This window comes from Strix aluco, chromosome 4 (assembly GCF_031877795.1).
Source record: "Strix aluco isolate bStrAlu1 chromosome 4, bStrAlu1.hap1, whole genome shotgun sequence".
Classification (NCBI taxonomy): domain Eukaryota; kingdom Metazoa; phylum Chordata; class Aves; order Strigiformes; family Strigidae; genus Strix; species Strix aluco.
The window spans coordinates 98,782,871-98,809,630 of NC_133934.1; the positions used below are offsets into that span (position 1 = coordinate 98,782,871).

General features: G+C 36.8%; 1 protein-coding gene across 1 annotated transcript in view; it reads left to right on the top strand.

Moving 5' to 3' along the window:
* The window catches only part of AQR (aquarius intron-binding spliceosomal factor), a 56,145-nt gene extending 35,838 nt beyond the window's left edge, over nt 1–20,307 (top strand). Inside the window, exons 24-35 of the mRNA XM_074824528.1 lie at nt 600–709; nt 3,868–4,003; nt 4,715–4,924; nt 5,752–5,889; nt 6,778–6,849; nt 10,688–10,875; nt 11,518–11,689; nt 13,568–13,738; nt 14,468–14,553; nt 15,315–15,489; nt 16,614–16,727; nt 19,788–20,307. Coding sequence (XP_074680629.1) covers nt 600–709; nt 3,868–4,003; nt 4,715–4,924; nt 5,752–5,889; nt 6,778–6,849; nt 10,688–10,875; nt 11,518–11,689; nt 13,568–13,738; nt 14,468–14,553; nt 15,315–15,489; nt 16,614–16,727; nt 19,788–20,036 — 1,821 coding nt within the window. The 3' untranslated portion in view covers nt 20,037–20,307. The remainder of the gene's footprint in view (nt 1–599; nt 710–3,867; nt 4,004–4,714; nt 4,925–5,751; nt 5,890–6,777; nt 6,850–10,687; nt 10,876–11,517; nt 11,690–13,567; nt 13,739–14,467; nt 14,554–15,314; nt 15,490–16,613; nt 16,728–19,787) is intronic.
* The last annotated feature ends 6,453 nt before the right edge of the window (nt 20,308–26,760 follow it).

The following is a 26,760-nucleotide window of genomic DNA, read 5'->3' on the forward strand; positions in this document are numbered from 1 at the left end:
TTAATTTCATAACTTGATGATCCAGTGCTTACAAACTTACTCCTTTGAGTAAGTCCACTGAATTGGACAGTTGATATTAAGCTGTTAGAGAATTGAAGAGTTTAAGGCAGTGGATGTAGCACACCTTGAAGTTCAGGTCAGCAAAATTTATTTATCCATATGGAATAGAGTCACAGCACCTGCCAGTCAGTACCAGATCACACTCTTCTAATGTACAGTAAAAGTTAAATGGTTTGAAGTCATCTAACAAAATCAATGTTTGCAAAGTGTGCTTCTTGAGACAGTTTTATAAAATGATAGCTTTATCAACTAAATTAACTAGGTGATAGAATAAAATTTTTTAATTGTTTTAAAATTGTAAAATCAAATTTAATTGTTGTATAGAGCATGCAAATATAAGATGTTTAGTAGGCTAATTTCCCTGTTGTCAAGATTAAGAGCTCTAGTTTCTGCATTAACTTCATGTTTGCTTTGGCTTCCATTTATACCAAAATAGGCCTAATTTCCTATCTGGTTTACCAGTAATTCATCAGTTTTTCCCTGCAAGAGCTGCTGAACTTCTAAAAACTACCTTTTCTTCTGTTCTTCTCAATCTTTAGGCCTTGAACCAGCTGTTTGAAAAAATCATGGCTCTAGACATTGATGAGCGCCACCTCCTGCGTCTGGGTCATGGAGAAGAGGAATTAGAGACAGAGAAAGATTTCAGCAGGTGAGAAAGGAGGTGCTGATGATAAACTCACTTGCATAAATATCATAGCAAGTTGTATGTGTTGAAACCATTTTACTGCCCTTGTAAACGAGCAAAGAGATGTGCTTGACAAGTTTTACCTTTCTCATATTATTGAATCCCAGTAACTCAGAGCACACTTGTTTTCAGTACAGGCTTAAGTAATTTTGTTTCTTATTCAGTAGCGAAACTGTGTTCTCTTGAGAATCCAAAGGCAGAATCAAGCGGTTGCTTGTTCAGAAATTCAACAGCTTGAATAGAATATTGTGGGCCCATATACACTTTATAGAATTGATCTGTTTTGTGAGAGAAAGTTGAATAATAAAGGTAGGTTTTTGCAGTTATATCATATTTGCATAAAAAATTTGTCACTTCTACTGACATGGTGAATATTGCATCAATAAATGTAAACATGAAATTAAAACTTTCTTCTTTTAATTCTTCAGAATATTGCTTAACTACGAAGTTGCTTATTTCACTGGTAAATAATACATTTTGAAGAATGCATATATAAGGAAAGTTGTCAACTCTGTATCAGTACAAAGACTTAAGAACCTGTTTTTGTAAATATTTGTACGTTTGTTACATGTGAGTCCAGCTGACCTCAGTAGGATTACACACATTCATAAATGTAAGTGGGGAGTATAAGGTTTGTGTGCTGGAAATAACTGAACTGTCCAGTACTGGATTATTATAGCAATGCTTAGACTTCAAAAGCTGTAGTAAAAATTATATATAGTCACTAGAAGCTACCCACATATGCATAGTTTAGTTTCATGTAGCAAAATAAATACCTTGTGATTTTTATTATTTATTTTTTTTAAATTTTAATGCTTTGACATAGGCAAATTATTCCGGAATTTAATAGCCAAAATTTCTTAGTGAAGTGATGCCATGGCACATATTTATTTAGTAATGTCCATGGTTTGGTATATTCCTTGAACAGTAGTGCTCATCATTAAAAGGAGTTTTCTCTGAGACACGCTGCATTGACTCTTTTAATTCTTTTTCAAGGTGACACCAGGCCTATGTGATGTTACTGCAAGTCCTATGGGTTTTGGCAGTTTGAGAGGGAGGGGTAAGGGTTGAGGGATATTGTGGTGGTTTGACTTTGGCTAAATGCCAGGTACCCACCAAGTCGCTCTACCACTTCCCCCCTTACCCCTTTTTTTTCTCAACAGGGCAAAAAGGGGAAAGAAGATAAGATAGGAAAAAAAACAACCCTTGTGGGTAAAACAAAAGCAGTTTTAATGTAAACAAAGCGAAGAAAAGGTCCGCACGTGGAAGCAAAAAGAAAAGAGATTTATTCTCTACTTCCCATTAACAGGCAATGTCGGGCCTTCTCAGGAAGCAGGGCTCCCATACGCATAGTGGTTGCCTTGGAGGACCAAGGGTGACCCCACCCCCTTCCTCCTTTCTCCCAGCTTTATACTGAGCAGACGTCATATGGTCTGGAATATCCCTTTGGTCAGTTCGGGTCAGCTGTCCTGGTTGTGTCCCCTCCCAAGATCTTGCCCACCCCGTCCCACTGCGGGGGGGAAATGTCGGAAAGAGCCTTGGTGCTGTGTAAGCACTACTCAGCAGTAGCCACAACACCAGTGTGCTATCAACACCCTGCCAGCTCCTGACATAAAACACAGCACCATGAGGGCTGCTGTAGGGGAAAACCAATTCCAGCTCAGCCAGACCCAGTACAGATATATTTGAAGTTGGTCTGCACTATGGTGAGAAGAGAAGTTTATTTCCTATATACCTTTTTGTTTGTTTTTAGGTTGCTTCTGACTTTGTGGTTTTTCTGTGTCAGGCTGCTTTAGAGGGCACAACATTGCTTAAGGTATTACTACTGCTTGCAAGCTTAGCGTTCATTTTTTGCTCCCTCTGTAGGCACAGCAAAGCAGGGCAGGGGGTATAAGAACATAAGGTGGAGAGGAGCTGATTAAACTGGTGCTGTCACTTAAACACAAAGGGAATCATGGCTAAAGAAACTTCTTGTAGCAATGAAAGAATACATAAAAGAGGACACTGGAAGTGTGAGGAAAGAAAAACACAACTGGTTGCAGTGGCTTGTAATTATAATGGATTAGTTTTGCTGAAGAAAAAGCTAGTTAGTATTCCAAGGATCTTAACTGTCATAGTTCCTGAGGAACTTGTTTTTTCCAGTTGTGAACAATATCATATTCAGTTGTGTCTTAGTAAATTCAAATGTCCATCTTTAACTACTCTCACCCTTTTAAATAAGACAATGGAACCCATTGTGATTACCAGGGGTTGTGTAATCTTTTTTTCTGTGCAGAAAACATATTTTATGAATAGTAAGTTTAATAAGAACTTGAAAGTTAGCATTTATTCATAGTTGAGCTTTTAACTGTGTATGCATTTTTAAAAGAAAGTGTCCTGTTTCGTTTCTTTAATTCCACTCTTTTATACCACTTTTTGATCTGTTTTCTTTTTTAGAAAATAGGATTCATTGATTTTTGTTCTTCTTGTACTGCTTCTGGGAGGGTGGGAGTGCATGGAATAAGGAAATTGATTTATAAAGGAAAAAAATCGATCTTGAATTGTGTAAGAGGAGGAAGAATGGAAGGAGTAGGTTACAAACTAATCATAAAAGCCCTAAGTTATTCAACAGGCAGCTATGAGTACATATGTGTGGATGCAGACCTGTCTGTTACGGTGGGCTAAGCATTTATTGCAAGACATTTTGTATATTGCTAAAGGAAGTCAGCCTTATTGTATGAAACTTTGGGTATAGGTTCTATTTATGATGGTCCATAGACTTGTATTATTTGTGTTTGTGTAACGTGTGGTGTACCACAGTTCCTAAACACTATATTGGAATGCTTTTCTACTTTACAGGTGCATTGTGAGAATGTTTTACTAACACTTATGAAGCTTTTGTTGAAGTGATAGGATAAAAGGAGCTTTTTCTACAGTAATGGCTCTCGCATGGCTTTAAATTATTAGGGCTCGACTGACAAATAGCACAAAACAACTTTGTTTTGGAACTGGGTAGTAGTTGTGGGAAGTTTTCTGTGGTGGTGCTGGGTTTCTTTGTGATCTCTTATTGTGATACTTAGATAAAACAATTTTGAGTTAGAACAGTGAAATACAAAATATGTTCTATTTAATCCATTTTGTAGGTATGGAAGAGTTAATTATGTGCTGGCTCGAAGACTTGAACTTCTACGAGAAGTTGGGCGCTTGCAAGAGAGTCTTGGAGTCCCAGGAGATGTTTCTTACACTTGTGAAACAGCTGGCCACTTTTTCTTATACCAAGTAAGGATTGAAATACCTCTACAGAGACTGTATGATCTCAGTATGTTATGAAACACTTTGTAAAAATTGGAGTGAATATTTCAGAATTGAGTCTAAAAAAAACCACATTTTCTTTGGTGGTTCAAAATACAATAACAGCTAAAGCTATAATTGCAACGTTGCTTGTATTGCTATTGTTTTAAATCCTGCCTGATGACTCACCAATTGAAAGGCTAGCATTGCTGCTCTCTGACTGCTGGCAGAGGTTCTAACCTGAAGTTTCTCCTTCAGATAGGAAAATCTGTGGGCTGTTTTCCATTTTGGACAAGCGCTAGAGCACTACTTGATGGTCCTGCTAGAAAGCTTTTATGGTGTTAAATGCCAGTGTGAAATCAGATGCACAGTATACAAAACAATGATTTTCTGTGTATTGTGTATCCCTCATTGATCTCCCTGTCTTTATCTCAACCCATAAACTTTTCTATCTTATTTTCTCCCCCTGTCCTGTTCGGGGCAGGGGGGAGTGAGAGATGCTGGGTGTGACTCTGGCAGCCGGCCAAGGTCAACCCACCACAGCTTCGAAAATGTTGTCGTGATAACAGTGTCAGATGCTAATTTCAACATACCTTGCTTTTGTGATAATTTTTTTTAATACTACATGTGCAAGACTACACCTTGCCGATGGACTTTGATATAAAAGCATGTCAATATGGCACTTTCATTTTGTCATAGGTAATGTCTCGTTGGGAGGAGTATATCAGCAAAGTGAAAGTTAAAGGTGGAAAATTGCCAGATGTTACGGATGTCTCCAGTTTCTTTCCTTTTCACCAGTATTTTGCAAATGCTCCTCAACCAATTTTCAAAGGCAAATCCTATGAAGAAGATATGGAAATTGCTGAAGGGTGTTTTAGACATGTTAAGAAAATATTCACTCAGCTTGAGGTAAGACATGTAACTATTAAAGGTAAGTGGATCTGGCTAATCCTATAAAAAACTTTATACAATTCCAAAATTCTCCTTTGCCCTACATCCTAAAAGGAGTATATACCTCTAGGCAGCTTCATTAGCTTGCAAGGCATTCAGGTGAGAATTTCCACCTTTGAATAATATAGGGATGTTTCACAATAGGGACAGGGGTCTAATCTGTTACATTCTGATTTTAGGAAGCAGACATTCTTTGTGTTCCATTTTCACTGATTAGGTTACTAAGGTTGGTGCGCCTATCACTGCTCCTCATCCTCGCAGGGTCTTTGTGTTTACAGAGAATTGCCTTTAATCAGATAACCTAGAAGTAACTTAAACAGATTATCTTCTATTTTTCCCAGAATTGCTTGAGAAGCTTTTAAAAGTTAGGGTAAAGATGATTTGTGTATCATTTGGTTATATTAACTATATTGGTCTTTCTGATACTGAATCTGATATGATGGTATAGTGCAGTAAAGTAGGAAACAAGAAGATACAGTAAAACAAAATCTTTGGGGATTCTGAGAGGGTTCCTCAGAATTAATTGATTAATTGTCTGCAAATTTATATATGCACACAAGTTGCAGAATTATTTGATGTGTTTTTAAAAAATTGGTTTTTGACATACTGTTGTTTCTGGGTTTAGCATAAAAGAATCATTCAGATGGGATTGTTAACAGTAGATATTTTCATAACTTGCTTGCCTGAATGTATTAAGAAGGTGGCCAGATAGCTTGAGTGAATACATCTTATAAGCAACAATTTTTTGTATTCTGACTTTCAAGATTTTCTTTTCTCCTCTATAGGAATTCAGAGCATTTGAACTTCTCCGCAGTGGCCTGGATAGATCCAAATACCTGTTGGTGAAAGAAGCAAAAATCATTGCCATGACTTGTACTCATGCTGCTCTGAAACGACATGACCTGGTTGAATTAGGTTTCAAAGTAATGATTATACTAGTGTTACTACACTAATTGCTTTTTGGGTTTGGTTTTTCTCCCCCTTGTATAAACCTTTTTATCTGTCCTAAATCTAGGCAACTAGGTTATTCTGAGTTGCATTTTTTTACTAGTATGTTTCAATTTGTACTTTTACTGAAGAAGAATTTAACTTCTGTAAGTGAAAGATGAGATTGCTTTTAAGTTATTGTATATACAATAATGCTTAATAGTGCATGTCTATTAAAAAAAAGATAGTTTTGCCATATTGGATGATGAACAGCAGTGATATGATTGAGTAATAAAGGCAGAATTGGGAAGAAAAAACCCATGGCCTTTATAACTTTGTTTATCTAAAAAATTAGCAATTTGAGAAAAAAGAGCTATGATGGAATGCTGTTTTCATTCTGCAGTGTTAACCATAGGTATTAATTTATAGTACAGTTTTATCTGACAAAAAGAAAAAAAATAGCCCACCACCAATAATTCGTTCAGTATTATTTTCTCCAATAATGCACTGCTTTGAATCACAGAAGTGCTCTGTTTCTGCTTCAATGCAAAGATACCAAATTAGTTTGCTCATTGCAGAAAGCTTTTTCTCTTGCAGATGGGTTATGGCATATGGGAAGTATGTTATGTAGTTTAGTCATGGATTCTTTCTAGATGTAAGCACTGATGGGTACAGATAGATCTGCCATTGATGTAGTAGGATTTCACCCTCTGACATTGCTTTTTGGTAATACTGATATTTTGCCTTTATGGTAAAATCTGGCTGTACCTGTTTAACCCATCAAAAAATTAATGAGTGATTGATGCTTTCTTTTGGTAGGCTGAATAACAGCATTAATTTGTATTGTTTGGTTGATGGACATCTCTCTACGTTTTCTTTCTCAGTATGACAACATCTTAATGGAAGAGTCTGCTCAGATTCTGGAGATAGAAACCTTTATACCTCTCCTATTACAGGTTAGATCTGAATTATAAAATGTTGCAAAAAATGATAGATGAAAGTCAGTGTTCTTGAACAATATAGAATATTAAAAGGAAAATACCTTGTGCAGAAAGTAACCTAGAACTGATAACTGCCATTTGAGTGGGCAGTAAGAACTTTCACGCTGTTCTACGTTACTTGTTTATCCTTGGTTTTTAATATTATGGAGTAAGCTAATAGGTTCTAAATATGTTGCTTTTATTGACTAAATAGCAGGATTAGCAGGCTTTAATTTTGAAAATAAAAAAGCAGAGATACTTATGTGGACTAGGTCCTGGCTTTGTTACTTTTATTCTTCTCATTTAATAGTTACTATTGCTAATTTTAAAAATGGTTGAAATTATTACTACTTATTAAATAACAGGTTTGTTTCCCAAGAATGTAAGGCTTACGTTGCTTGTGGTATTTGGTCAGCTTCAGACAAGATTAACGAGAGAGAGAGAGAGATACCTAGCACCTACAACTTTGAGGAAAATGAGCCTAGTAGTTAGGGGACATTCTAACTGATGTTACAACTCCACAGAAGGAAGAGAAATGGTTACTGGTTCTGCTTCTACTTTTGCCCAATAATTATGCACCTTTTGTCTAGCAAACTGGTAAATGTTTAGCCTGGAATCAGCTACAGTTTGTATTGTGTTTGGCAAACCAACAATTGGTAGATAAAGGAATGCAGATGTGATGCAATGGAATGAAGTCTTGCAGCTGGACTGCTAACACAAGGAAGGAAAGAAGGAAACTGAAGCTAATATGGCACAAGGGATATTTATGGCACAGTCTTTAAGAAGCCAGGTAGCAATCGCTCTGTAATGTAAGGGGCTGTGTAATAGAAGGCCAACAACTTTTAAAGTTGAGTATCTTTCCCTAAAAACGTTTACTCTGATCATTCTAAACTCAACACATTCACTCAGACTATAATCCCAGATTATCATGAGATAAAATTTCACCCCTGGAATCCAGTGCAGTATGGGCTCCCTCAGGAACTCTGTACAAACTCTTCAGCTACAAATCAGAAACTGATGTGTAGGAAGTCAGTAAAACTGAAGACAGTCTGTACTGTTGATTTGATTCTTACTCTGGTGGCTTTCTGAAAAATACACGGTCTGTATTTGTTCATATTCTAAAATTAAGTTTTCTTTCAAAAGTTTTGCCTGGAGCAGATATTTTCATTGAAAAGCAATAATTTTAAGTCTTCTAGATAACCACATCCAAGCTTTTGGATTTTCATTCTGAGAGAAAATGAAAAAGGCGTGATAGAAACTCCATGAAATATTTGATATACTTGTAATTGCAGCTCATAATTTTTCACTTTGCCCTTTAACAATGGAGAGTACAATACAATTGCAGGAAAGTAACTCAGTATGGGCCTAGTGTACAAAAGAATGTGCATGTCCAAGTTAACCATATTGCTGTTAAAGCCCAAGTCCTGTTCTTAGTTGCCGTTTAACTCTGTAGGTTTTTAAGTTTTAGTGATATTATTGTAGGTCTTTAACACCTTCTCACTGTGTTAAAGACTACTGAGTTTTGATAATTCTGAGCACGTAGGCAACTAATTCACTCTCTAAACCCAAATACTGCCTGAACTCTGAACAGGAGCACATATTTCTCCATCGTGTTTGGAGAGCAAACCTCTGTTGGGTGAGGCTTCTCACAAATCATAACACAATGTTGTGCTGCAGTGCAGTGTAATGAATAAAACCTGCATGGCTTTTACCATGGTTTGAATTGATTATAAAATTATATTTAGTGAAATAAACATAGTGTTTTTCAAATGTTTGAATGAGCAGTGAATAACAAGATGCATCAAGCTGGTGAGGGGAAATAAATGTATATGAGCCGTGCAGAAGCTGAAGAGTTTTGTGTAACTAAAGCAGACCATTTCACCACAGAGCAATATTCTAGGGGATATTCCATGACCTTATTCACAACAGCCATCCAAATAGTCCTTGAAAATTGAGGGGGTTTTGTAATAAAACCTAAAGAACTAGGCTTACAGAGTAGTAGTACTTGACTTCTTGCACTTGGAATTCAGTGTAAGAAATTTTTAAAAACAAGAGTTCTTTGGAGGGCTCTGTCCAAGACTGAAATTGCTGATAAGAGCAGAATGATTATATGGAATGCTTGGTCTTCTTCAAAGCAATAACCTTTTGAGAGGGTAAAAAAAATTAAATCTTTTTCCATGCCACTGAAAATAATTTCCATCCTCTTACTTTCTTACTTTAAGGCATCTTCAGGCTTGATGAGCTGGACAGTCCAGAGTTCAGTTTTCCTTCCTTGCTCTCTGATCAGAGAGGGCTTCAGAGCTCTTCCACTTCAAATGGCAAGAAAAGGAACTTTAGGCTCTGTTTTGAATAGTGCTCCTATGAGAAAATGGAAATATCACAGGAGTATGTAAGAAATGAGGGTCTGAATTGTAAAACTGGCAGGTGCAAATCTTCAGGATTCTAATTGCTAGATAATGTTACCCACACATCTGGTCCTTTTTTTTGTCCCTATGTTACAATGTTCTTTCATGAGCTCTGTCAGTGTGTAACATAGGTACACAAAGGATGATGAGGAACTGGAAAGAGATATACCAAAGATACTGAAGAGCATTCAGTCCAGGAGCCAGGGTGAGGATTAATTAGAAGCACATCCTGGTAATCGAAGAGGCCATGTGCAAATTCCAGAGGTAAACAGGTGAAGCACATGAACTACAAAGCACTTGAAAGGCAGGTTCAGTTTATGTGTCAGACATGTGAGCACTAGAACTTTCAGATGCTTCAGGCAGTTCATATTCACTGTCTCCAAAAAATAAATTTCTGTTCTAGAGTAATGCTGCTGCATAGAAATTATTTTTTTCTCTACTGTAACTTCTATAATTGTGGTTCTTCCTTTTGTTCTCTGATAATATGTTACTTTTGGCCTTTACAACAATGTAATACGATATTTATCCTGATGTTTTTCTACTCATTTTAATAGGTAAATTTACCTGTTGCTTTATAAGAAACAAGACTTAATTTAAATTACTACTCCTTTTTTTCTGGTACTAGATTGGAAAGAAGCTAATGGTCTTTAAAATGACTGCAGTTCAGTGTAGCTTAAGAACAAATGTTGACATTTAGGGCTTATACTAAGACATCCAATTCGACTGTTAATCATAGAATCATAGAATGGTTTGGGTTGGAAGGGACCTTAAAAATCATCTAGTTCCAACTCCCCCTGCCATAGACAGGGACATCTTCCACTAGACCAGGTTGCTCAAAGCCCCGTCCAACCTGGCCTTGAACACTGGCAGGGAGGGGGCCACAGCTTCTCTGGGCAACCTGTTCCAGTGTCTCACCATCCTCATGTTAAAGATTTCTTCCTAATATCTAATTTAAATCTACCCTCTTGCAGTTTAAAACCATTACCCCATGTCCTACCACTACACTCCCTGATGAAGAGCCCCTCCCCATCTTTCCTGTAGGCCCCCTTTAAGTACTGAAAGGCCGCTATAAGGTCTCCCTGGAGCCTTCTCTTCTCCAGGCTGAACAACCCCAACTCTCTCAGCCTGTCCTCACAGGGGAGGTCCTTCAGCCCCTGATCATCTTCATGGCCTTCTCTGGACCTGTTCGAGCAGGTCCATGCCCTTATGTTGGGAGCTGCAGAGCTGGACACAGCACTGCAGGTGGGGTCTCACCAGAGCGGAGTAGAGGGTGAGAATCACCTCCCTCAACCTGCCTGTCAGCTACTTCTTTTGATGCAGCACAGGATACAGTTGGCTTTTTAATGTGTTGTAATTAAGTGCCTTGATTATATTGTAATAGTTACAGTTGTGTAATTGTTTAATTCTAGAACCCCCAAGATGGATTTAGTCGTTTGAAGCGCTGGATTATGATTGGTGACCATCATCAGTTGCCACCAGTCATTAAGAACATGGCTTTTCAAAAATACTCCAACATGGAGCAGTCTCTTTTTACACGGTTTGTTCGTGTTGGAGTGCCAACTGTTGATTTGGATGCACAAGGAAGAGCAAGAGCAAGGTGAGACAGAGAAAATGGCATGTCTAGCCTGTAAGAAAATACCAGGTTAAAACTTGTAAAAGTGCACATATAGTTTTGGAAACCACGTTTTTATTGTTAAGACAGGAGTTTGCAAAACTATAGTTTAGTTGTTCTGGTCTGTTTGTTTCAGCTTAGACTAAGACAGATTTTGTTTGGCTGAAGTGCAATCAGATTTACTTTTTTTATATAGTAGTACTCCACTATTGTATGAGTAATTTAATGAAAACGATATTTAAAGGAATTTTAATAGTCTTAAGTGTTAGGGGTTTTTTTACCCATGAAGATTTCTGCTAGATTTCTTTGCAAAATTTGTACCCTTCAATGTAAAGCTGATCAGGTGGACAGGCTTAAGGCTAAGTGTGCTGGATTGAAGTGAAATCTGAAGTTTTCTCTGAGAGAGTAGCAAACAGAATCAAAACTTAGAAACTAATTTTGTTGGATAGCTTGTACAAGTATGTTCATTTATATATGTACAGGCTATCCAGCAAAATTTTTTTTCATTAAAAACCTACAGAAGCATTAATCTTGAAAGCGGGGGGTTGTGTGCATCTGAACTATTTTGAATGAGTTCAAGAATCTGCTTTAACTATTTGGGGTTTGTCTTTGTGTGTTTTTGAACAGTTTATGTAACCTCTACAATTGGCGTTACAAGAATCTTGGGAACCTTCCTCACGTGCAGCTTCTGCCAGAGTTCAGAACAGCCAATGCTGGGTTTTTGTATGACTTCCAGCTTGTAAATGTAGAAGACTTCAATGGTGTAGGAGAGTCTGAACCCAATCCTTACTTCTATCAGGTAGGAGAAATATTACATGTATACTTTATTTAATCTGGATATGGGTTATTAAATCTGCAGTGAAGACAGAATCTCAAAATATAGTAAACTGATGTTTAATTCATGTTCTCAGATAATTCATTCATGCGTATGCATAATTTTTTTTTCTCCTTTTAATGAGTTTTGAGTGTTGAAAATGATAACATATTGTGTTGTGCTTTTTGCTCAAAGTGAATAACTTTGCTTGATATCTATGTTTTCGCAGTGTTATGGGAGGGATGAGATTTGGTGTATAATTTATTATGAAACATTGTTTTGGCCTATGACAAATTAAAGTCCACTGTAGTTCAGTGGTTAGTGAAGGAAGCAATGGTGAGTCATAATCCACTTTATCTCACTTCTAGATTGAGGGGAGAGTTTCTTTTGATTTTGTTTTTCAAGCTGTTACACTGCAACGTACAAGTAGTAGAAAGTTGCCCTGCAGAACAGGAACAGCTGAAATTAGTGCCTTAAAATGGGATTCTGATAATTGAGAATTTGAGCACTGCCTTAGACCGCTCCTGGGCCAAAGAAAAGTAAGAACACTCATGCAAGGACACAGAACACCTTTACCATTGCAACAGTTTGGGGGTGTTTTCATGATCTTGAGGATTGAGATGTTAGCAGAATATCTTGGTGGCATTGCATGGTTTTTCATGAGATAATAGATTGATGCCATGTATTATTTCTCTTTGTGAATTTGGGCATTTCTTTCCAGACTTAAAGGGGATTAAAATTTGTAGAATAGCTTTACACCCACAGGTGTTTGATATGTCGGGCAACTGCATTTTCCAAGTAATGCAGGGTCCACTTAAGAAAAAGTAATTGAGGCTGGTATGTGCAGCCTAGTCAAACATACGCCGAGTGGGTATAAGATTGCCAGTATAAATAGAACAGGAATAAATGTCAGCAATTAAGAACAATTTTTTAACCTGAAAGATAACTTTTGTTGACCAAAAATAGATTTAAACAGGCTATGAATAACTTCAGTCTGGAAATAGGACAAAACTTCCTAGAGCCGGAAGAGTGATGCTTTGGGACAGACATTTATTATAAGTAATAGCAGAGAAAAAAAACTTAGGAAATACAAAATAACAGCTGGTCATTTGAAAATAAATAGGTACGGCCTGCAGTAGAAGTAACTGGATTTGATAATCTAGATTAATAGTCTATCTCCTAATAGCTGAAAGGAGTTTAGTTATTCTAGTTCAACCTGTTCTTACTTTCACCTTACTGGAGAGTGAGTCACTGCAACATTTTTGTGTGCTTATTTGGAACCATGTTGCATTGGTGCTAAGTGTTTTTTAAACCCTTTTATTTCAATACAGGTATCTGTATATTATCAGCTTCTAATACTTTTTAACAAATAATAATTCCACAGTTTTACATAACAGGTGGTTTTTTTGGCATGTGACATTTAAGAAGGAAAGAATGAAATTGGTTGTAACAATACAGATAAGGTGGCAATTCCTTTGGGCAGACAGCTATAAGCATATAAATGCATTTAGATACACTTAGATACAAATGTGTAAATATTTGTTGAAATAAAACTGGGAGCTTCTGAATAAATGTTGGCAAGCGTCAATCAATTACTAACAATAATATTGATGTAAATATTTTCAGCAGTTCTCTGAGGAGGAATCAGAATGAAGTTATTAAACCTACTTCTGATTCTTTTATTCTTTCAAAATGGCTTTTATTAAATGAGCAAAGAAACATCAGATCTAGAGACATATCTCTCCGCATTGAGATTTTTGTCTGAATTCATGATAATGTCACAGGTGTTATTCTTTTCAATCTTACAAGTTGAATAACCCCTTTTTTACACTTTTTTTTCCCCTCTCCTTTTTTAAACTTAAGAATCTTGGTGAAGCAGAGTATGTTGTGGCACTCTTCATGTATATGTGCCTGCTTGGTTATCCTGCAGACAAGATAAGTATCCTGACAACATACAATGGACAGAAACACCTGATCCGTGATGTCATTAATCAGCGGTGTGGGAATAATCCACTGATTGGACGACCAAACAAGGTGATTTCGAAAATCTATCAGTCACCGGAGTGCTTCTGGTTTGTTTTTAAATGGTCAGATTCTATAACAGACTAATACATTGACAGCTTTCCGCACAAGTGTTCTCTGGTTAACTACACATTTATTAACCTACATTCTATGAAATTTTGAAGAAAAGTGCCCTTGTTTCTGCCTGTTTGTAATTTGACATACAAACAAACTGAAGTTGGTGAAGTTGGAAAGGCTACAGGCTACATGGGACAGAATAACTCTTTTCTTTGTCATTTATTTTGTCCGCAAAAAACAAAACAAAAAACCCCACACTTTAGGAAGATCCACCCAGAGTGGAAATGATTTGATAAAACATATGATGACAAATCTGATGAAACAAATAAAAACCATAGTTATAAAAGTTGGGTGCTAATTCTTCAGGTTAAAACTCTGTATTATAAAACTGATGGCTTTTTACAATCTTTTGGTATAACCACCCCACTGTTAGCTGTCTGAATTGAATAAAAATGTAAAAGAAATGGTATACAGTCGGTCAAAAGCTCCTCCCAGCATCTCCCAAAAAGAACAGGGTGATGATTTTTGGTTAGAGACCAACTAAAACAGAGTTAAAGCATCTTTTCTCTTCCCATTTACTGCAATCTCAGTCCAAAGTTGATGTCAAAATTCTGGTGTCATGTTTTAATTAAAATGGCAAAGACTAATCTATGGAGTTTTTCTTCTTGTATTTTGATTCTCTAGGTAACAACTGTGGACAGATTTCAAGGTCAACAAAATGATTATATTCTCCTTTCACTAGTGCGTACCAAAGCTGTAGGCCACCTTAGGTATGTAAGAAGATACTCTGGTAGTGTCATTAACCTACATGTTTTCTGTATCAGAAAGGTGTTTATATTACATTATACAAAAATGTTGGATAATTTGAGTATCTAGTAGAAATGAAGTTTAAATGCTATGTATTGAATGAAGTTCAGACATACTTCCTTTTATAACTGTCTGGTACCGTCTTCACAATCACTTTATAGCAATGGCTCTTACACTATAATTAGTTTAGATTACTGCAGATAGGCTGAACTTGGTTTCACCCTAGTAGAATGATAGGAATGTAATACTTGTTGAACAAATGCAGGCTTAAATTTTCTCATAGATTCTTTCCTGTATCAAGTGTTTGATCACTGCATAAATTGCACTAGGATGTGTAGTTTAAAATGTTTGTGGTGGAGGAAGACTTGTCTAAGCAGCGGTAGTTATATGAGTTATCAAACTCATGCTTACTCATTCAGGGATACAAAAATGCTATTGTGATTCATTTTCAATGTAAATCTTTACCTGTGAAGTCTAGGAAAATAGTAAAGGGTGATTTTTCATATCATTATCAGAGTGAACCCTCTTTTATGTAATGGTTCTAGGATTTGGTAGTTACTGAAACAGTATGTAGGAAAAAAAAACCTAAAGACAAAATAGTATTTTAGCAGATGATTTTATATTTTCTTTTATTAAGACTTCTGTATACTTCTAGTTATTTTTATTGCAACTGTGTCATTCATCAGTGAAGAACAACATGAATGACTTTGTTTGTTCTCTGAAGGGATGTCCGACGATTGGTTGTTGCCATGTCAAGAGCCAGGCTCGGGCTTTATATCTTTGCGAGGGTATCACTGTTTCAGAACTGTTTTGAGCTAACTCCAGCTTTCAGCCAACTCACAGCTCGACCGCTTCACCTCCATATCGTTCCCACAGAATGTTTTCCAACGGCAAGACAGGTAGGAACAGCTGTTCTGAATTTTGCTGTCTGTAATGGGTGTGTGTGTTTGACCACTTTTTCTGAATGGTCTATAAGAGTTCGAGTGTCTTCTCTGCTAAACCAGTGCCTATTGGATAATAATGTCCCTAGAATTAACTTTTAGCACGATACACACTACCTGGTATTAATTGATTTTTCCACAGAACTTAGTTATCAGTAGAACTCTGTTGTGCCTGCTTTTTCCTAAGTTCTGCTTCTGTAAGTGATTCAATACTTTTCTTTTGTGATAAATAGGTAAGTTTTTAGTGTGTTACCTATTTTTGGTCTTGTTATGAAACAAAATAATATTGTTTCTCAAAAAAAAAGCCACACAAAGCTAATTGCTTCTCATTAAAAAAGGTAAAATTACATTTGACTGAGTAATTCAGGATAACCAATTAACTTTTTTTAATAAAAAAATTTGGTCCAGAGTCACAAAAGAGTTTTATTGCTGAGCTAGGTTCATAAGTATGAAAACATAACTTGTAATATTGCACTTGATCTTTAGGGGAAGGTTTGTATTAAGCATCTAACCACAGGACACAGAGTAGGATGCTAAATGAAGAAACAGAGGAGCATACCTGCTTTGCTTCTGGTAGCTGTGAGAAGGGGTGCCTACATGAACCCGAAAACCTGTTTCCCTGGTCTTAAGTGCTGTTGACATGTTTGTGAGGCAGCCCTGCAGCTGAAACTTTCAGGTCCACTGTGCAACAAAGGATGCAGTGTGCATGATCAGCAAGTGTGAGCAAGAAGGAGCTGGACTGTGTTGCACAACTAGGCTAAGCCCTAATCCAATCATAAACTATTTGTGCCTTTAATATGTTAAATGACTCAAGTCCAAAATGTACTTTATGGAGTAAACATCAGAACCCAGCCCTTCCTCTTGAAATTTCTTCGTTGGGCTGCAGTACCATGATTAATCCAGTTCCCTAAAGTGTAAGACCTACACTTCCTATCTTTGCAAAGAATTCAGCTATTTTTTTTTCTTTAAAAAGCATTATTTAATTTCTTGGGATTTATGATTTCTAATATAATTAAATAACCTTTGAATAATGGTTGTTTTGCTTTGCTTGCTGAATGTCTACTTTTTTTCCCCTTCCTTAGAATGGAGAAAGACCATCTCACCAGATACATGTTATTAAGAACATGCCTCAAATGGCTAACTTTGTGTACAATATGTACATGCACATGATACAGAGTACACGCCACTATCAACAGGTAAGGACCTTCTAACTTTTGGAAGGTGGGCATTTAAAATAAAATTGATTTTTAGGAAGTGACAAGAGATGCTGTTGAGGTTTGAGACTGTTCCTGTTATGTTTAAAATTCAAGAAGGTTTTATGACTGGGAGTGAGAATACTGAGGTCTTTAAAATCTTGCAGTAGCAAGAGCTGTATATTTTAGTAATTTAAGCCCCCCAAACCAGCAATAATTGATGCTGAGTGCTAAACATGACTCCATCTGGGCCCAGGAATTCTTCATTAATACTGAAGATCTAGCCTGTCCAGTATTTACTTGAAGTAAACTTGTGTGTTGTGTTTCAGGTAAGTGCAGCTAGTGGTATTATAGCACCACTGCATGGTATAATAATGTTTTGTAATAAGAGTTTTTCATGACAAGCGTGCAGTGTATAGAAAGACCGGGTCATGTCTTGGAACCTTTTTAACTGTGTTAGCTCACTGTTATCCAGGCTAGTTAGTAGCTGTAGCATTTTTATTCTGGAGCAATTTTTTTCAGCACTAGTTCATCACCAAGCAAAATAGTATGGGTTTAGAAGCAATTGTAGATGCTTTCTCACTTCTGTACCTAGTTTTGTCAATGTTTAATCCCTGAAGCAAATTCAGAACCTGACAGCGACACCTTGTCTTATGTATGTGAGCAGAGCTTTAAGGTAGCTTAAATAGTCTACTGAGCAGAAAGCTGCCTTTACTCAGCATACTTGGATCTGTAGAAGCTTTGAGGTAGTTGGTAGTAAACAGAAAGGGAGAGGTCTTAAAATGCTGCCCCTCAACTGCATCAGCTTTCACTTAATGTCTGGAGTGTATCATGATTATATTACCTATAATTTACTCTTTCATGGTACTCTGAAGTTCCATTGTTGGTTTTTGCTCCTCTGAAGGATTTCTAAAAGTGGAAAAAATTGATGTAAAAGAACACTACTCACTCTGTATTGGCTGGCTGTGGGCAGAGAGTGTGAGCATGGCTCTGTATCCTTGAACCTAGTCCAAGATACTTGTCTGTGAGATCTAGGTTCTGTTCTTTAATGCAAGGATGTTTCTTTATCACCTCCTCTTTCTTACTTCTTCCACTGACTATTTCATCTAATATGGAACAGTGTAATCAGTAGAGATCAGAACCCAGAACTTCTCCTTTAACTGAATGTCAGACTTTCAGATAGAAAATTTCTTTTTCTCTGCGTTTCTCATCCAGTGAATCTTGGATTTTTATTTCCTTCTGGGAGGCATAGCTTCAGCCAAATCCAAAGCATTTTGCTACCCAGAAAAAGCCTTTGCCAGGTGGACAGGATATTTTCTCACTATTTTGGGGAAGTGCTCTAATTATCTGTCTGCTGTAAAGAAAAGGGGATAGAGAAGGAGGAGTGACACTACTAAAATCTCTTCTTGTAACTATTTTTTCTGAAGTAGTGAAAGCTCACACTGTTTTGTTAGAAACTCAGTCCTATAAGCACATGATGAGACTTGATTTGGAGCCAGTTCATCTAATATAGTTGGAGATCTCTCAACCATGCAGATCATATGTGATGAAGACTCAGTGGACTGTGCAAATGAATAGCCCTGTCAAAACAGAAGTGTATACGTGTCCTGAAAAGCAGATGGTAGCATCTAAATTTTACCAAAAGATGGGTTTGCTTGACACCTTAATCAAATATGGACCCAATCCTTCTGCTAATACCAGTTATTCTTTTTAGCATCCTAATCTTATCCATTGGTAGCCAAAATAAGTTACAAAACTGCTGTTTTCCTACTGTGGCAATGAATCATATTGTCCTTGCAGGAGAAGTCAAAAAGTGAACTACAAAAAAACCCCACCAGGCATTAAATTTCTTTTACCCTATTTAGTACAACGTGGTATTTTTGCTTTTCTTTTACACTAGTCTTAACAGTAGTAGTCACAAAGCACAACACGCATCTAACTAAATCACGGAAGAAGTCTGAGTTTGTCTTACGCATCAATAATATATATTTATAATTAAAGGATCTCTGGTTTTGAAATACTTTTTCAGTGAACAGATGGATTGTAGAGACCGATACAATAACTTCAAAGTCTATAAAAACCGCTTTTCATATCTCTGCTGGTAGTCATAATTGCTTCATAGATTTGCCTATGCTTGTCAGAAATGTGTAATATTAGTGTCATCTAACTGAAGATAAGACTTCACCATAACGAAACACTTCATTTATCATGTGAAGCCAAGTTGCCTTTAAGCAAAACAAAACTAAACAGTCACTCATGTGAGGTTTTATCAAGCTTTCATTTCATTGAAATGCTTCACAATATTCCAAGGAAATATCCATTATGTCATTAAATAATGTCAGGCTGCAAGAAGTATGAGTATTTCTGTACAGCCTGGAACTTGGGTTCTACATTTGTAGCTGTGGATGAAACTTGTATAAGTACAGATGATGTTCACATAGCATTTTATAAGATGTTTCAAGAGGAAATTACTGGAATGAATTGTTAAAGACAGGCCTGTTAAAGGCCTCAAAAAGCAAGTTCATAGAATCATAGAATCATTCAGGTTGGAAAGACCCTTGGGATCATCGAGTCCAACCACCAGCCCTACTCTACAAAGTTCTCCCCTACACTGTATCCCCCAGCATCTCATCTAAACGACCCTAAAGTTAAATGTATCTAGGAGTTTGAAATGGTAATAAATGAGATTACTACTAATGTGCTTGTTATTCCAAGTAGGGATTTTCCATAGCCCATTACTTGTCTGGCTGTTTGGGATAAAGAAAAGTGTTTGATATCCTTAAGTTGGAAGTACTGAGTTTTTAACACTCTCTTTTCAGGCAAAAAATGTGTCTAATAAGACCATTGTGTGAGCCAAGATTATTCTTAATTTTTTTTTTTTTTGTAAGTGTTAAGTGCCTACAAATGATTAGGGCTTCTGAATTTTAAGTCTTTGTTGTTAACTTGTTATCTAATGCAAAATCCTAAATATAAGGTGAACAGTTCAAGCTCAAATAGGAATAGATGCCCAAATAGATGTATTTGTTGTAAAAACTGAAAATCCTTTATTTTTTAATCATCTAGCGTTTACTGCCCCCACCTGCCATGATTGAAGAACCAGAAACTACTCAAACAGAAGAGACTGAAGCAGAAGATGAAGTGCAAGGCATGCAGGAAGATGCCAAAGAAGAAGAAAATAAGGTAGGGGAAGAAATGGTAAAGGAAGGAGAATTGAAAGCGGCTGAAGTGGATGAACATCGAACAATGCCAGAACACCCCGGAAGAGACAGTGATAGTGGAGACAGTGAACCTGAGAATGAGACTGAAAAGTGATCGACGGGATGTTTGTCCTCTACACGTTTTGGAAAACGGACAGGGAATAAAAGCAGTTAGAAATATAATTGCTATTTTTACACTGACTTTTTTAAATGGTTGGATGTGTAACATGACCTGTTTGATATATTTTTCACTGAATACTTTGTGGACGAGCAAGATGTTTGGCAAACATTTTACTGAGTTCTTGTTAGTAATGTATTTGTTTAATGGCCTCAAATGAAACAATTTCCTTTTCATAAGTTGTTCAGTAAAGATGCTTTTTGTACCAGTTTTGAATATTTGACCTTTAATTCAGTCAATGAGTTATCCATTAAACCTCACTAATTAAATATATTCAATATTGGTCAGACACTATAGTTTCCCTAATATTTTGCAATGGAGAATTCCTTACACATAGCTGTGCCTGTGTACACTGGGATGGTATTTTAGGCGTAGGCTCAAGTTCAGGAAGATATTTAATTGTATGTCTGAGAACTGTGAATTACCATGCGAATCTGAAATGTTTAAAAGCTTTACTGAACTGGGACCTTAGCAGGTTCTCAGAATTTCATAAGGCCCACATAGTTGTAACAATTTCTCACTGTTGACTTCTGATGCTGGTTTTAATTGATCGTTATTTATGGAAGAAGTAAGGATGCAGCTTTTCAACAGCCCTGATTTTTAAATTAGTGTTTTGAAATAAATTTCTTTTGATTTAAGAGGGCACAGTAATTGTCCATGCTAGAGCTACATGAGGAAGAAAAATGAAAGTAGTTCCCTGAATGCAGGATTTGCAAAACATACAATATTGATATTAATGACATAATGGTTGAGTGGTTTTTCTAGGGTAACTTCCAAGTGTACATCATTTATAGTGATCAGAGAAAGGTTTTGCCCTGGTGCATTAAGGATACCTGCCAACTTGGCAAATTATTCAATGGTTCAATGAGATTTAGGAATTTCCAAGCAGATTTTCAGACAAAGCAATAGCCATAGGAACACCTTTTATTGCTGGCAAAGGGAAAATGTTTGGTTTTCAAGTGTTGCAGTTGTGAAGCTGCCAGAATTACTTCCTCACGAAATTGACTAGAGAATAATTAACTTACAAGCTTTTATTAATAGTATTGAAGTTCTTTATTTTTCTTAATATTTTTGTAGTATAATAAGGAAAAAAACCAGTATAAAGTTAAACGTAAGCCAAGCTCCATGAAACACATCTGTTGCATACTTGTGCCTGCATGCTGAGATCTCATCTGCCCCTCCCCCTGAAATCATTCTCTCCCCAGCAGTTAGAGGGGAGTTTAGGAATAACAAGTCCCAATACTTGCTGTTGGTACACACTGTTCTCTTATGTTTTTCATTCGCTGAAATGAAGTTTTCTCAAACAAGAAAACTAATCATTTGAGCAGAATGTGTGTTCTTTTGTTGCTTGTTTTGATTGGAAGGGAGTGTACTGTTTATTACCAAATTGTCTGCCTTGGGAGAACAAATGCTGATGTTGAACATTTAGGTGTTAAGTTTCATGCAGCAACATTCACATTTTCCTGCAGGGTCAAATAATACAGGGCCTTCAGGCCACAAGTGACTAACTCAGCTGCGGGTTGTCATCTTTGCTTTCCAGACTATTTTCTATAAATACTTGAGTTTGACAATCATTTATTGTGCTTTAGTATTTTAGGAATTGGAAGAGGATTCTGGAGGGGATTTTTTCTAAAATTTAACTGACAGAGATTTAATCGGTAATTAGGACAGAATGACTATTAGCAAGCACCCAAAGGTGAAGGGAGCTGCGAAGACCTTTTGAGTTGTGCACAGTCTGCAATGAGTTGTGACCACACCTGCCTGTGCGATGCTGTGTTCTGTGTGCAGGCCCCAGGTGTACGCGGTCACTTCTGGCTCAGTCCTTGGAGAACAGCGAAGTATAGAGTTGTCCTAGACCTCAGTGTTGTTCTAAAATGGTGAGTGGAGTTGTAATGGAGGTTGTTTCTGGCTAAGGTGCAGGAAGAGGCAATGGAACTGCAAACAATTGCAAAAGCTTGAACAGCCTTGATATGCGGTTTTCTGAGGGACCAAGCACCACCTGTAAGAGAGATGGAAGATTTTGTTGAGGTGTCTTGAGCTGAGCAAGTGGTTCATTATCCTTGCTGCCACCTTCCATATGTTGAACTTCACTTTTTTTCAGGGACATAATAGGAGAGTAGATTTTCAAAAGTCTGGAAAATTGTTTTTCTTGTAGCAGTGGTTGGAAAGTTCTTGAAGCTTTGATTTGGAGTATGAGGTTAGGGATTTAGGGCTTTTTTCCCCCAAAGCTTTTCAGTTCTGTGTTTCATTTTTGGTAAAGGATGAACTTTGTCTTTTCCACTAAAATAGCTTTTAGGTTCTATTTACATTTTCTTATAAGAGTAGGTGGGAGAAGTGAAGCAGTCTAAAACTGTAATTTTGATCTACATGGTTCATTTTTCAATGGCAATATTTACTTGGGATTTAGCATCCCCTTCAGATGTCCCTATCTTTATTTTAGAGAACAGCAAGATCCAGTTGTAAAACTAAATGTTTTGAAATTTTTTTAAAAAGACATACAAATTTAATTATTTTTAAGACAGAATTTGTAAGTAAGTGAACAAAACCAAAATAGCTTTTAAAAAATTCTATTCGAGCATTATTGCAAAGAATTATTATAGCACTGCATCAAAACATAGTGAACAAAATCTTTGTGAAGACACGATCCTTTAAGAGTATAAACCGGAGGAAAAGAGATAAAATTACTTTCTTTTATTGTTCTAAAGCCATGTAATAAAAAAAAAAAACACCCACCAAACAAAAAACAACTAAGGACTTTTTGAGTGAAACTAAAGAACTACTAGTGTTTTTTCTTCATATTTATTTAGCCAATGCTTCCATGAATTGCTTAATTTTCCTCTGTTACACTGAGCCTGTAAAACAGGAGCTGCTTTCCAGATTATTTAAATAGAGACTAGTTTAGAAACAACCCTTGAATTCTAATATTGTGCTGATATAAAAATGATACTGTAATTCAATGTACTGTTCACTTCTGTAATAGCCAAAAAAACAAGGGCAAAGAGGAATTTACTTAGGGTTCTGTCATCCATCCATAGCTGAGGTAGCACTATATAAATACAGGCTCCTTTCCATCTGTGACTCTAAAATAATGCAGTAAGTGCAGGTTTAGGTGTGGTCAAAGAAAATGCTTTAGTAACACTCTCAGAGCATGGCTTGCTTTTGCCTTAGTCTGTAGGGGACTTTGAAACAGCTTGGCAATGTGGCAAAGACAGTGGATAAGTTAGTTCTAAAAAGCTCAGGACAAAGTTTGCCAAGTGGAAAAGAAGAGACGAGCTGGAGGTCTCCATAGGAAGTTTATAATAATGAGTATGTCCACACACTCCTAAAGATAAGGCCATTGCTTTTTCCTAGCCTACCTTGCATTTGCTTTAATAGTGTGCCAAATGCTGCTCTACGTGTTCAATAAGGTAGGTTCTAACTTCTTTCAAAAAGGAAGAAAACATCTGGCCCCTTCTCTTCCCTCTTGGAATGGATCTCTGCAGTTTCCTGGGACGTGAAAGGATATGAATCCTGAAGAAAAGTATTCTCATGAGGAGTAGAAGTTAAGTTTTCCTGACAGAATGGCTTTGCTGACAGGACAAAAGAGACCAGTTTTATTCTCTGAAATCACAGAATCCTTTTAAAAAAGAGGACCTAGAGGCAATGTTGATCACATACTGGATAAACATGATGACATACAATTCTATTGAAACAAGAATTAGGTAACCCTTGAAATCTTGTAGAGCAAGCAGACAAAAGCGGACATCCTCGCCAACAAATGAATCACAACCCACAGCAGTCAAGAAGCTGTGAATGCCATTAAGACATATGGCAGTGTAGTTTCCTTTGCCAAACATGGTAATCCTCCCAGTAGAAACAATAGAAAATAAATGTTTTGGGGGGAGTTTTGGAGGCTGTTTTTATGGCCCTTAGTGCTTCCTTTGCTATGTGGTTTCTCAAGTGTAGTTCTCTTGCAATCCATTTTTTTCAGAGGATTGGTTGCTTAGGTACCTGTCAAAAAAGCCCAATAACTGTGTAATGTTTTTGTGCTATAGTACTAACAAACACATTTTAGAAGAATGCTGTTTCCATTGCAAATTGAAAAAGAACTTTCTTAAAAGATTTTCAGCTAAGCCTCCTCTGTAAGTCCATATATTTTCCTAACTTTTGGGAGGTTTCTGAAAAAGCATGGTACTCAAAACTTCCAAAATAAAATTCCTCCCTACCAACACAGGCATCTACAAAATTACTAGTGAAGAGAATATAAGAAAAGAGAAACAGTACCTGCAGTACTACTCCCTCTCAGTTTGTAAATAGTAATAGTTCAGAAGACTAAATGCTACTACTGTAATGAGAAAGCGATCTTTCCCCACTCCTGTGGTAAGTAAGAGGGACAGATTATTTCTCTGTGCCTTGCTCTGGCAGGGCACTATTCAGCTTCATGTAGCCCATATCAGGGATAATGTAATGTGTTGCTACTAAGAAAAATAGTACATTTCATTTAGCTTCTGTTACCGTTTTCACTCGCCTTGAAAAAAAGAGCAAGGACAAGAACCTTTGAATTAAGTAATAGCATTACCTCAGCGTAATGCAGAGAAGCCTGTTGCTGTACTGTTGTAGCTGGAAAACAAGATGAAAATAAAAGCTATAGGTAAGAAACTTTCCAGAGTTCAGGCACTATCTGTCTGCTTGAGAAATGCTATCAAAGCAGAGTATGTTTCTGTATGAGTATCTCCAGAAACTGTAGACCCAAGAAAAAAGTTGAGCCAGCTGCTGTCAGTTACATAGTTTGTCTATAGATGTCAGTGAAAAAGCATATACAACTATATGTTTGCCTAATGAAACATGAGAATTTTATGATCCCAGAGAAGAGTATGAAAGAATAATCTTGGAGAACCAAATAAGGGTCAGGGATATAATTGTCCTGGCACCGTTTGCAAGAGATAAAAAGAAGCCGCCCTTACTGCATTTATCAAGTGTGAATTCCAGAATTGCTGCAGCCCAGTGTAAGAGCAGCCCTGCTACGCATCTAGAGACGCTTCAGCATCCTGCTGTGCTAGCCTGACATCTCTTGTGTGTCAAGAGCACTTATTTTTAGATGGGACAGTCATTAGGGACATAATGTATCTTAACTACTGTAAAAGAAGTAGTTCGAGGGCAGCAGAAGTGGATAGGGAGGAACTCAGTATAGAGGCACTAAGATTCTGTTTCTGACCTTAATGCACAGCAGTATAGACTTGCTCTATTGTTTTGGAGTGATTTTTGGCAGCAGCAGCCATTGTCCTATTGGGCAATGCTTTCTAAAACGAGATATGCTACATGTTGTGCGTGCTGAGTCCTTTTGTGCTGAGGACACATGCAAGCACACAAACAAGACTGGGAAAAATAAAAGCCCAATTGCAGAAGAGTTGCCTTGCTGTCTCTCACTGACCACCTCCAGAAACATCAGCAGAGTTAAATAACTAACTACTGTATTGCAGTGTATGTAAACATGACCTAAGTTTGAACAGAGCTCATGCATATCCAAATATTGCCTCTGTATGGCTCTAAATTAAAACCTAATAATGACCAAAGTTAAGAAGAGATAATGATTTTGCTTATTGCAAAGATAAACTGAAAATTATTCTTTGGTTGATAGAAATCTTTACTGAAACTGAAGTCTCTATTAGCAGTTTTGTGGTTTCATACAGATCCAAGAGGAGAAAATTACACATTTACCTTCTAGAAAACGCTGAGTTCTTATTTTGCAGACTGGCTTTTACTGATACCCTACTGTGTATTGGTCTGGATTTTCTCATATCTGTAAGTGTAGTAGAGGAAAATCATGTGGAGTGGAAGGCCAGAACACATGGCATCCTGGACAGTTCTGAGTTGATTATAATATTTTATCTAAACTGTTGTAATGAATGTGACTTACATAAACTTTAAGTGATAAACTAAGGATTTTTAGAACAGAAAACATGTTAAGGAATTAGGAAACTTTTGTGGGGTATTGTTTTAGGAAATAATGCAGTTGTAGAGTTGATGACAAAGCAATGCTTTTCCAAAAATGTTAGTTAAATGTTGCAATTTGTTGGTATCCTATTTAAAAACAAACAAACAAAAACTGCTCAAGTACTTGGCTTTAGTAATGCACTTTTCCCTTAAATGAATCATACGTTATTAGAAAATCAATTGATAAAATAGAAAGTAAAAGATACAGTATTCCAAATTAAAAAAAAATCACAAGACCCACACCAAAAAACCCAAAATATTTCTGTGTGTTTAAAACTTCTGATTTTTTTTTTTCTTCCAATTAGCACTGAAAGGAAATTTTAAAATTTTGATTTTCACACAAAATGAAAACTTGAAACTCTGTCCGGCTCTGATCAAATATGTTTGAATATTGAACCCTTCCTGTGGTACCACTTGAGTTCCAGTTTTAAAAACTGATCAATCAGCCTAGGCACAGAAGTGAATGATTCACTATAATCTTCATGAAGTTCAAGCTATTAGAGTTGTCCTCAACGCCCTGCTTTCCTATCCTGGTGCAGGATGTAGTAACATACTATTTCTCTCCTTGTTCGGACTGACCATGTTTCAGGCACCTGCTAGTTTTACTCAGAGCTAATAAATGCTCCTGAGTAGCTCATCACTTTCACAGGCTCTGTTCTTTATCTCATTTGATCTCTAATGTACTATG